The 12,672-nt window shown below is 37.9% G+C and overlaps 1 protein-coding gene across 9 annotated transcripts in view; it reads right to left on the minus strand.

Annotated features, from left to right (window-relative positions):
- The window catches only part of adgrb1a (adhesion G protein-coupled receptor B1a), a 240,299-nt gene that overhangs the window by 87,665 nt on the left and 139,962 nt on the right, over positions 1-12,672 (minus strand). For all 9 annotated transcript variants that reach the window (XM_016670626.1, XM_007550410.2, XM_016670629.1 and 6 more), the window contains one exon: positions 3,236-3,362. In XM_016670626.1, coding sequence (XP_016526112.1) covers positions 3,236-3,362 — 127 coding nt within the window. The remainder of the gene's footprint in view (positions 1-3,235; positions 3,363-12,672) is intronic.

Below are 12,672 nucleotides of genomic sequence, written 5' to 3' on the forward strand. Positions count from 1 at the left end.
CTGGCCAGTCAGGACTGGCGTGATGTAATAGAGCTTCTGGGGGACAGGCGCGGGAGATACCAAAACAATCAGGATTGTAATAATGTGGGACAGCGTGGGGACACGTGAAGTCATTGCTTCTAGTGAGATACCAAAAGAGATGTTTTGGTATCTCACTACACCAAAACATGTTGAGAACATCTCATGGTAGTGAGATGTTTTGGTATCTCATTACCAAATCATTCTTTCAAAACGAATGTTGAAAGAGAACTAACAAAACTGTTCCAGATGTGAATGGGAATAATGAGACTAATTCCCTATTTAATGCTCTATGTAGTATGTTTAGCGGTGCATCTGTTGCTTAGCCTGAGCAACAGGATCTGTAGGAGTATCAAAAACGTGCTCTAAAGCTTTCTAAAAAATACATACGTCTCAAGGAAGATTATAAATTACAAAGCAATGAGGGAGATGTGATGTAGTGAATGAGTGAGTGAACATTACAATAAATACAAGAGAAAACAATACAGACTGTGCAAAAAAAGGAAGAGAGACTGGTAATACATAAAACTAATACACCAACACACAATTGCATATCTCTCTTTTATTTCATTGGCGTGTAAGCAGATGATGCCATGGGACAATAACACTCCAACATCACTCCAAAATATCCGTGCTATGCATCTGTAGCATAAACAATTTGATCACTAGCTAAGGCAGGCTGCCACAATTTTTTGGATACATTACCAATTCAGCTGCATGAGCACCACAGCTCTCAAACCGCATTTAAACTGAAGCTATCGACTGCAACAGAACCTATAACTCTAATTTGATAAAACTGGCATCACTGAATCTTGCCTAACGATGAATGATGAAGATTCAAACACCTGAGATGCTGGGCACTTGAAACAGAAATTGAGAGTGGTGATAGTCGGAGAGTCAGTTGATCCTTAGAGGTGAAAAAACTAAACTAAGATTTTGACATTAAAGCAAAACTAATGTCCTCCATAGTTATGTAGTAAAACATCAAATTCCCCTTTATCACCCTTTATCCCAATACACCTGCAGCATTCAGAACAAGAGCACATTAAAAGTGGCTCACATGCTTCAAAGTTGTAACAGGACTTTATGTTCTACAATGTTCCTTTCATTTATCATGTTTAGGCTCTCGTAAGATGAGTTTATCAAAACACCAAAATATAACGGGGTAGAAAAGATCACCAAAATTACAGTTAGGCAAAAAATATCAGAAAAATGTCTAAGTTTTGAAATCACAAGTAATTTAAAAACATCTTCAAAGTGACTAATACATGTGACAATGTTTTGTGGAAGGTTTAGAGGTACTGGGTAGCTCTCCCCACATTTATTAAGCATAAAGTGTCCAATCAAAGATGACACTAATTAGCTGAGTTAAATGGAAACATTAGACAAGAGAAATGAGAGGAGTTCATCTGCAAAGGAGAAAAGAAATTCACAATGACTCACAACATACTGATGGAATGTTTCAGTTTGAATGTCAGTGGGACAGTCTACACACAGTTAAGCAGACCCTTGGTGACTTGAATGATTTTTGCTACCAGTTGTAATGTTGAGATATTTTGTATTGGAAAAATGTCATAGAAATAAAAATAATGTCAAGGATATTTTAGTGGTGTTATCAAACCATTCCTTTGGAAAACTGTAACTTGCAGGAACAGATTTCCCCACTCCACAGATAGTTGTAAGAGTAGATGCAAAAAAAAAAAAAAGAGGGAGGGAAGGAAGATGGACGGACAGATGGAATGGATTGACAGATGAATTGATGGAAGGACAGATAGATGGATAGATGATTAAATATACCATTCCAATGAAAAAAGTCAAAGTGTTTTTAAAGATGGATGAATGGATTGAATTGCTAAATGGATGAAATCATTTTTAAAGGCCTGGGGATTTTTTTTTTCCATTTTTATTCAGAACTGAAATATACAGCTCGGGAAAAAATTAAGAGATAACTTAAAAGAATAAGTTTCTTTGATTTTACTTTTTTATAGGTATATGTTTGTAAAATGAACATTGTTCTTTACAGACAGCATGTCTACTGACAACGTGTCTTCGAAATTCCTAGCAAAAATTTAGTATGTAAATGCATGCAAAATTTCCATTTTTAGGAACCTAACTAAAACGACATTGATTTTTTTCCCCCTTTTTTGACTGTTACAGTAAAAAAAAAAACGTTTACTCTGCATTATAAATGCAAGAGCTAGTTAATTGCCACTGAATGTTTTATTTTTGGGCAAGGCCAACCTGTTTCATAGTCTCATCCTTGGGCCATAAGCAGCATGACGAACTGCATGCTTCCTGCTATGTCTTTAAGAACGCCTTGGTGCCAAAGCTGTTGCCAGGGCAACTGGTGAAAAAACACTTCTGATGAAATTTCCAGTCTAATAACAACTAATTGCAGAGAATGAAAATTCCCTACAAAGACACTGCCTTATTCCCTAATGGAACTGGGACACTTTAGAGTTTACAGGATTCTGCTGGGGTATTCTGCATTCTTCTCTCTGAGCCTAACTGCACAGGAATGAATCATGCTGTGAGGCCATTGTTACCCATGCATGTTGTCCCATGCATGTTACAGTAAATATAGATATGTCAGCATATATCCACATTCAATAAACATTTCTCTTTTTTGTGTGTGTGTTCGTATCCTTTTCAGATTACTGAACTCCCAGACAAGACGTTCCCTCTTGGACATTCTCCAAGGGGCCTGGTAACCATGGAGACACCGTTGATCGCTTAGTATGTTAAAACACGTTATTCTGGACATCAATACATGGTATGACATGTAATAAGGCTATTAAATGGTGTGGGGTGGGTGTTATTTTCATTTTTGAGATTAATGTAAATCCTACTCAACCTGTTATGTGTGTGAATTAATACACAGGTTAGCCAAGTGTTGTCCTCACCGCGTGCGTTTCCTCTTGGATAGCATAAACAGTTCCATAAAAACAGATACCTAGAAAAATCCTTTGCCTTGGCAATCTATAATATCCTTTATCTGCACGGCTTTGGCATGGCGAGACAGAGAGGAGAAAGGAGAGGGAGAGAAGCAGAGAGGGAGGATCTGTTTATATGAAAGGACAATAACGCCCTTTGGGAGGCAAAGAGAAATAAAAATCAACCCAGAAACGCGAATAGATTCAAATAACAGCCCGAACAAAAACACAGTCTGCGACACCTTCAACGTCAAGGGAAGTCAAGGCAGCGTTGCAGCACTTACCATGTCGGGGTTCAGCCGTGCTAAAATGGCGAAGGTGGACAGTCTGTCACACACGCATTTGGTTCTGAATGAGTCGACGAGCACGGCTCTGCAGCCCCTGGCAGACCAAGATCCCAGCAGAGAGGAGCTGCACGAAGACAAACACACACACGCACACACACACACACACGCAGAGAAAAGCGATGCGGTGAATACAGAGCCAGGAAAAAAAGAAAAGACGGCGCGCGCGCTTCAAATCCCACCGCGTTTACACCGCCTTTTTAATCCGTTTTCCATCTCCGCCGGCTGGGCTGCAGCAGGAGCGGAGAGGAGAGCCGAGTGAGCGCGGCGTGAAGCGGCTGCTGAGCGACACACTGTAAATTATTAATATTATTATCAAAATAATAACGATTATTATTAATGTCTAACTATTGGATATAGAGGACTTTAGATATGAGGACTGTTCTTAATTAGTCTTCTCAAATTAATATTTAAATTCGTGTCTGTCTTTTCACTTTCCTGATTTCTTTTTAAAATGCACCAATGTGCACTTGCGCACCACCAAACAAGCATGAATAAATAAAATGCTACAAGCACCTGGAAGAAAATGCCCAATTTGGCTTCCGTTTGGTCCATATGCAGACCAGAGGGGAGTTTATAAATGATTTGATTATCAAGGAGCTGGCAGGTCTATGGCAGAAGAGCAATAGTGCTCCTGGCAGTTGCCAGAGATTGAAAGTCAGTCGTTAGGGTGAGTGAAGGTCATCAGACAGATGATGGATAATTAGGCAGCTTTACCAATAATTGTTTTGTTGAAATTGACCCTCACTCAAACAGATCTGGCTGTTTTCGGACTCATTTTGGGATGCACCAATTTGAAGTGTGGGATCCACTCAAATTCCAGCTAGGTCTTAGATAATACACCAAAGTTTAGGCTAATTTATATAAATTTGTTTGTTTTTTTTTTTAATGTAGATTAAGAGAAAAAACAAATAGGACATGATCTAAACTTGTCTGACATCCAAAACAGACCGAATAGGAACAGGGAGAAGTATTATATATGTCATCTTCCTAAGTTAATTACTGCCCAAATAAAACCTAAACAATACCAGTACCATTCTCAATTTTCAAGTTTCTATATTACACAAGTAAAGATAAGCAAGAACAACCAATGTTCAAATTTCATGTGACAGAAACATTGAGCAGCTTTATCAACCTGTTTCTTAAAAATTGTTGAGTTTTTGGATTTTTCTTCCCACCCATCACCCAAATCATAATTCCACAAGTCAAAATACACAAATCCCATTTTAAATTTGGTGTACCTCCTAAGACAGCACCCCTGTCTCTGCCACTAAGCAGGTTTTGTTGTTACCGGGAAGCAAAGAGCTATTGGCCTGAACATAATTATAGCCTTACTGAATTTGATCAAATTAGCCAGATGCTTTAGAACAGGGGTCACCAACTCCAGTCCTCGAGGGCTATACCATTCTGTAACTTTTAGATGCGTCTCTGCTCAAACACACCTGGATCAAATAAACTGCTCGTTTCCAGGCTATTGCAGAGAGGAATGAATGCTGGTGAGGGAATTCAGACATTTTGGAGCAGAGGTGAATCTAAAAGTTGCAGGATGGTAGCCCTTGAGGACTGGAGTTGGTGACTCCTGCTTTAGAAGCAATGACTTCATGTGTCCCCACGCTGTCCCACATTATTTACAATCCTGATTGTTTTGGCATTTTTTTGTAATATGTACAATAGCTATAGGGTTGAGCAGATGTTACTCCGGAGAACCACTTCCTTATTAATGTCAGAAAAACTGAAAAAAATGCTGATTGACCCCGAGTCTGACTATAGGTGCCAACTTCCTGCTTATTGATAAATAGAAAATAAACCAGGTTTTTGGGTTAACCACCAGCTTACATATTTAAGCAATTGGAAATTATCATCAGATTTGATTTGATGATAAGTTCTCTTTGCATCTAAAAACTAACTTGTCTGATACAAAGTGCAGTAATGCTGATAGAAAGGTCCAGTAACTCGTCCCTGCAATCTATCTATGAAGAGTGTCATCAGACTTGTATAACCCTTGTTTGGAGACTAGTAGATTTAAATATTAATTTGTTCCTGCATCCATCAGAATAATAAATGAGGTTGATATAGAGTTTACTGTCATGCTGTTGATGCTCTGGTTTGATTTGTTGGTTTGTTTACTTGTTCATATTTTATTCTGCAAGGTGTAATATGTGTTTTAAGTGAACAATATGTGTATTTTGGTTTTTGTGGTGTCAGCATGATTTTATTTTTTGTAGTGTATTTAATTATGGTGGCACTGCCACCGTGGCAGTTTCTTAACAATAATTATATTATTTGATATATGCGCTTTATATATCAAATTGAAATCTCAAAGGGAGCAGTCTAACAGAAGTGAGGTTGCCATTTTGCACCATTAGTTCTTCTGACCTACATCACCAGGCAAGGCAGATGAAATGTCTTACCCAAAGACACAAAGAACAGGGGCAGACAGACCAGGAATCGTACCGGCAATCCACAGATTGCAGTATAAACTCCTACCACTGTCGCCCCCATTTGCGATTGTTTTTACCATCAATGCACACTTACCATCAAGTGTGCATTAATGGTAAGTGTACATCAATGCACACTTACCATCCTTAATAAAAAATTTTTGGGATATTTTAGGAGTCTTTTGTCTACAGGACCCAAAACTGAAGAGTTGCTATTTTGGATCTAAATGCCTCATAGCAACCATCACATGATTAACTTCATAGCCTTCCAGCAGGTTTTTAACAGAAGATACATTATTCAAATAAACCCTTTTAGAGTGACTGTGGGCCTAGGTTCTTCTGTTGTGTCCCAACAACCTTAGATAAACTTTGATAATAGTTGAGGAAAAAAAGGTTGAACCCACAGTTTTCACTTTCTTGATTTTCCAAAATCAGAGCACCTGCCACAAGGCAGATAAGTGAGACTGAGAGTACAGGACATACAGATGCAACGTGAATGCTCTCTCTCATAAGAACACTTCACTTCATAGAAAGCAGCTTGTTCCTTCATTAGAGTTTAAATCATCAAGAATGGAACATTAGAAACAAAACACGTTGATGAAGAGCCTGATTACAGGACGATTGCTGCTTTCTTTGCTCTAAAACAGCTCAGTAGGATGAAGGTGACCTAATCAGCACTGGCTTACTTTATGTCATGTCAGTAACTCTGGAAAGTCTATTACTGGTGGAAATAATAAAGACGCTTTAAAAATATGAACCATATCTCCACACAGTTTTCCATCGCTTGAGTTTATAAGCAGAGAGGGTTTAGGATGTAGTTAGTTTTGCTTCTTAGCAGCAGGCAGCGACTCAGTGCTGACATCAAGCACTGAGTCGCTGAAATCCAATCTATTAGGACACAGAGCAGTTTTTCTGTTGAAGTGATTAAGTCTCTTTGTGAGGCACACAGGAGCTTGCAGACACTCTTGCCCTCGCTGTTTAATTAGATATTTAGGTGCTGGTCCAGCAGCCCTGCATGAAAGGATGTCCTCTGCCAAGTAAAGGTCACATGGATAAAGAGCAATGTGCCAGCACAGAGGAAACATAGAAAAGGTCTCTTAGAGGAGTGAATATGTATGCTTTGATACAATTCAAAGATAAAGAATTTGGGGGGAAATCTTTAATCGTTGTTGCAGTACCATGTGGCAGGTCGTAGCCCAGTGTTGCATCATTTTATGCGTCTTAATCTGACGCATGGATTTGGATGTGAGGATGGTCCCATCCCATCATTGTTTCATATGGGCAACCAAAAATATGTTGAAAAAATAATAACTTTCAAAAGTATTTATACACAATGATCTTTGTTCATATGATGTGTACCTGGACTTCTTTAGTGCTTCCAGCACAATCCACCTGTCTGCTCCAGTAAAAGCTGACCAGGATACGAGAACTTCTTCAATGACAGAAGTTCTCGCTGTCGTTTGGTGTCAAATCTGTTGCAGATTTGACACCAAATCTGTCACAGATTTGGTGTCACAGGTCAACACCAAATCTGACACTGTGATCAGCAGCACAGCACCACCGCAGGGAACTGTCTTGTGATCTCTCCTCTTTTATCCTTTACAGCTCAGAGTTCTCATATAACTTTGAGTCATATCACATCCAGACAACATGGCTGTCTTAAGGTTCATAGGATCTCAGGAAAAGCAGTACAGCAGTTTGGTAAATAACTTTGTCACCCAGTGCTACACAAACCATCTGCAGTTCAACGCTAACAAAGTGGCCATGATCTTTGGGAGTTTCACACCAAGTTTATGACCAATTTAGTTTGTAGGAGAGATGAGGTGGACACGATCAACACATACAAGTACCTCAGGCAGTGAATGGACAGCAAACTGGACCAGACAAGCAACACACGACTGTCTGTGGTAGCCAATGTCCTTTTCTATGCAGTGGTGTGATGGGGGAGCCGCACGACAAAGAAGGAAACATCCATGCTGGAAAATCTTATCAGTATGACTGGTCACGGGGTCAGCACGAAGCTGAAAACTGCTGACAGTGGCAGAGAACAGGACACTTAAACTACTGGCCATTATGACCAATAGAAACGACTGATAGAAATGCTATTGCTAACTTCCAATCAGACAAATAGAAATGCATCTTAACCTTGCACCCAGAAGTGTAGAACATAACTTGTAAAATGTCATTTGAATAGAATTTTTGCAAAAATAAATAAATAAATAAATAAATAAATAAATAAATACAAAAAATAAATTATTTTAAAAAATACAATTTTAAAAGATATAGCCTAAAAGATTTTTTAAAAGAAATTATTTGAAAAAATAAAATCTCACAAAATAGCAAACTGCATAAATCATAGGCTCAGCTACTGAAGTTTTATTTTTTAAATCCATTTTTTCACAATTTAATGTCTTGTAATATGTTCTTTGCTTGCAATAATATTGGAACAAATTGATCTCCATAGACCTTAAAGCCCTGGCATAGAGGGAACCAAATATAAATGCATGCCACACTTTTCAGAATTTGTGAGAAAAATGTATCATTTTGTGTAAATCTGTCACATCTGTCACATAAAATCATTCACAATGCAGTTTGAATAGAAGACTTTATTACTGTCACTAAATATAGTGACAATAATATATTCATTCATTCATTCATTCATTCATTCATTCATTCATTCATTCATTCATTCATGCATGCTTTAAACATTAACAAACCACTTAATACTATGAAGCAAAATAATAAAATACACATGCTGCATTAAGAATGAATAATCCATAAATGACGTCACAGGTGATACACTTTCTATTGTCAATTTTAGAAAAACAAAACAAGAGAAAATGTAATTAGTGGTTTGTCACTGCATTGGTTCAGAATCTACCCATATCCAATCATTGTCTTAAAAAAATAAGAGCAACGAGAACATCAGTCCAAACCTTTATGTTTATGTCTAAGTTCTCACATCTTCTTGTCACCCCTCAACTGAGATTTTGCTAATAAAAATGTATGAAATCCCTAAGATCCTCCACACAATCAGTTACCTTTGACAGAGAACACAAACACCTCCAAGGACAACATAATCAACATTACGCAACATTTTAAAGCATTAGACCTGCCAAAGCACACACTGTTACAACTCAGGGCTGACACCACATCAAATGCAGCTCAGGTTTTTAGAGCACCTTAGGCAGGAAAAGCTGCAAACAAAACCAGGCAGTGATGTCAGGCAGACAGACAGAAAGATGCAGCTGAAGTTCTTGTTATCGATTCCGGAGTGAAGCAGCAGCATGCGAGTGAAAGCTCGAGCAGTCTCACAGCTCTTATCAACATGACAAGGACGACTCCTCAGACTCCAATTTCTTTTCCAAATATTAACTCATTAATCATAGCTGCCGACTGAGATGGATTTTAATTTTACCCAGAACATGTCTTGTTCCAACCCCCAACCCAACTCCCAACACAAGATTGGATTTTTGTCCTTGTTTTGTCTCTGACGCTTTCTCTTCCACTGCCCTACCTCCAAAACTTGTAGTAAGCAGTGACAGCTGGAAGGTGACTGCAATCAATAACATTCAACAGTCACCAGGTTAAGTGTGAAATAAAAGCTTGTATTCAGATATTGACCGGTAGTCCAGTGTTTTATGCTTAACACAAGTTTAGCTTTATTCTCTTATAAGTTCTTCAAATTGGATGAAGACTTGTCTTCAAAATAAAACAAAAGAAAAAAACAGGCAGAGCCAGGATGATCAATGTAGGGTCTTGGTGAAATCGTAAGGGTCATATTGACTACAGTGGGATGACAAATGATAAAGAAGGATAGGTGGGGAAGGAGAGGTAGTAAATAAACAGCATTGAAATCTCAATTTCTCCTTTGACTTTAGTGTTGGTACACCTGGATCCATCCATCCAACCATCCATCCATCCATCCATCCGTCCGTCCATCCGTCAATCGGTCGGTCACTGGAATAAACCCAGGAGAGGACACCAGTCCATTTCATGGCGACACAGAGACACACAGGACAAACAACCACACACTCACATCTAAGGGCAATTTAGAGAGACCAATTAAATTAGTGTTCATATTTTTAGACTGTGGGAAGATGCTGGAATACCCAGAGAGGACCCACACATGCATGGTGTCATAACAAGAAAAAGGAAGTTAAAAAAACAAAACAAAACCACAATGCTTTTAGTGGAGCATTAACGGTAATTTCTGTCAAGAAGTCTGTTTGGATGTGTAGTCAGACCAGGTGTGGTGTGATTGTGATGTGCTTCACTGACACAGGCTTCTTTCATAATTTGATAACAGTAATTTTTAGCCATTGCTTATGTCCAGATTGAATGCTTCTGCCTTTTTCTGGTGAAGAATTAAGATGCATGTCTAACGTCAGACCGTTCGAACTGCAGACACTTTGAAAACTATACATATCCGAATTAGTTCAACAGGTGGAAGTAGCACACATTGTATTTTTTGGGATGTGATAAGACTGGAACTGGGCCATGAAAAAGTCAAACATGAGTCTCATATGGGCAAAAACATGGATTTGAATCACATTTGCCTGCAGTGACCTGTCCAGGGGGACCTCGCCTTTCACCCGTTGACCTCTGGAGATAGACACCACTGAGGATACGTGTGTTGGACAATGGATGGATAGCTGAGCTGGATTTGACACAATGTCTCTGGGTTTGGGTTGGGTTGGATGCTTTAGCCCTAGTCTAAACTCCAATGTATAATCTGTGTTGATTAAAAGAAATCCTCAAATAGTTTTAAACCCAATTCATGTTTTTTTTTTAATTCCCTAAAGTTGCATATTATATGATCAATTTGTTGGGGAAAAAAAAGAAACAATCAGATGAATCAATAAAACATGACATTCATGTCCGGAAGTGGATGTAAACCTCTGGTTCCAGATGCATGATTAACACAAAGTCTCACTGCACAAAGGCTGTGTTTCTTCCAGCATGTTGGTCCCCACTCTGTCATGCATACTCGAATATGTTGTCTGAAAGAAGCAGAGCACTTAGGAAGAAGCGGCAGAAGAGCTGTGCTTTGAATCTGCCCACAGAAGCAGTAAAATTGAACCATTTCACGTGCTTCTTTTATTCTCTTTGTCTCCTTTATGCTCTCTAATTGCTTCTACTCTTTCAGCAGATTAAATTGATAGCAATTGTGTGAAATGTGTGTCTGGGAACAGAAAAAGGATGAGTTCCCTAAGAGTTCCCTTTAATTATTCATATTGTGTTAGTGATTGAGCAGTGACAGCTATGGCCAAGTGCAGCTGCTGAAATGGCCAGCACATCACCTTACCCAAAACTGGACAGGAGTAATAATACTTGTCTTTGAAAAAAAAAATGGAAGCTTGGTGTCTGTATCCAAAATTGTCAGCTCAAAAGTACTAATGGGCCTGAAAAATATAACTTTTAAAAACTAAATCGCCAAAAAAGCTGAGTTGTTTATATTTTTTAACATACTCAGCAATACGCTAAGTATGAACTCTCTTAATCATGCAAATAAAATATTCAGATTTGTTTTTGTATAGGAATGAGATAGAAGATCCAACACTTCAAATGTTCTTTCTTTGTTAAATTACAGATATTCAGTTTTCTTATTTCGATTGATGAAAACTGAAAAAAATATATATTTTGGCTATTCTAAGCAATAAAAACTGGAAGTACATCAGTCTTGAAAACATTTGTATTTACACAAGTTTTAAGACAGCAAGTAAAAGCGGATTTGGATGCACCAGGAGTCCTTTAGAGCACGAGTCAAAGACTAGATGTGCTCCAATTCACCATCAAAATAAAAGGAAATCCTGCACAATGCTGCAAATTGCTGCACAAAATCGGCAACACAAATGGCTCCAGGACCCCACTTTGAACACTCTTCCTCTCCACGTTCAAAACAACCTGCAATATTTTATAATTTTATCATAGCATGTCCCCAAAACTTAAATTACTCAAAAAAAAATGATCAGTGAAATAGCTTAAAAATATAAAATATTTTAAGCTAATGAAATAGCTTAAAAATATTTAAAGCTTCATAATGATCCTAAGACAAGGGACATTGGTTCTCTTTCCTCTGTGGTAATATTCCAAACAAGAATGTTGCAAACAGAATTTATTATCAAATATAATGTGAACTATGACAAGATGGATTCATGTTATATTCACTAAAATGTCTGTTGTGTAAGTGAGATAAAAATCTGTAATGGTTTTATCATTTAGATGGATTTAACATCTGCAGAGGAAAAACTTTCTTGGCAAAATAAAACAACCTGCACAGCTGTACAGTAGTAATATACACATACGTATATTACTCATCTGGCTTCAGGACATATGGTTAGCTTGTCTTTGGTTAAGAATCCTTGTCAAATGGCGTTTTGATTAAAAATCTATAAATTCCGTCCTGTCAGGCAATGGGGCCTGGATAATGCTGGTGTTAAACGGTGTTAAACGGTGTTAAATGTTTAACACCGTTTAGTTTTTGTTCGTTTGCTTTTTTCAAAATCTCTTTCTCTTTCTTACTGTTTATTCAATGTCACATGCTGTTCTTCTTTTTTTTCTTTAATAATGTAAAGCACCTTGAAATGCTTTGCTGCTGAAATATGCTATAATTTGATTGATTGATTGATTGATTGATTGATTGATTGATTGATTGATTGATTGATTGATTGATTGATTGATTGATTGGTAAGACTTTCACAGTAATCCTCATGTGAAAGTCTTGTGATATTTATATGGTCAGGCTCTGCTGAAATGTTCTGGAGCTGTAAGATGCTTCATAAAAGCAACAGATTGATGAAACAGAATCCCAATAAAAAATGACCAAGATGTCGTCCTTTAGGATCTTTCAACATCTCTAACAGGACTGGTCTTTATGTAAATCACCCTGGATTTACTGCAGGCTTCTCTGCTTTGTTGTGCTGTACACTTTGCTGG

This window comes from Poecilia formosa, unplaced genomic scaffold, assembly GCF_000485575.1.
Source record: "Poecilia formosa unplaced genomic scaffold, Poecilia_formosa-5.1.2 Scaffold36, whole genome shotgun sequence".
NCBI lineage: Eukaryota > Metazoa > Chordata > Actinopteri > Cyprinodontiformes > Poeciliidae > Poecilia > Poecilia formosa.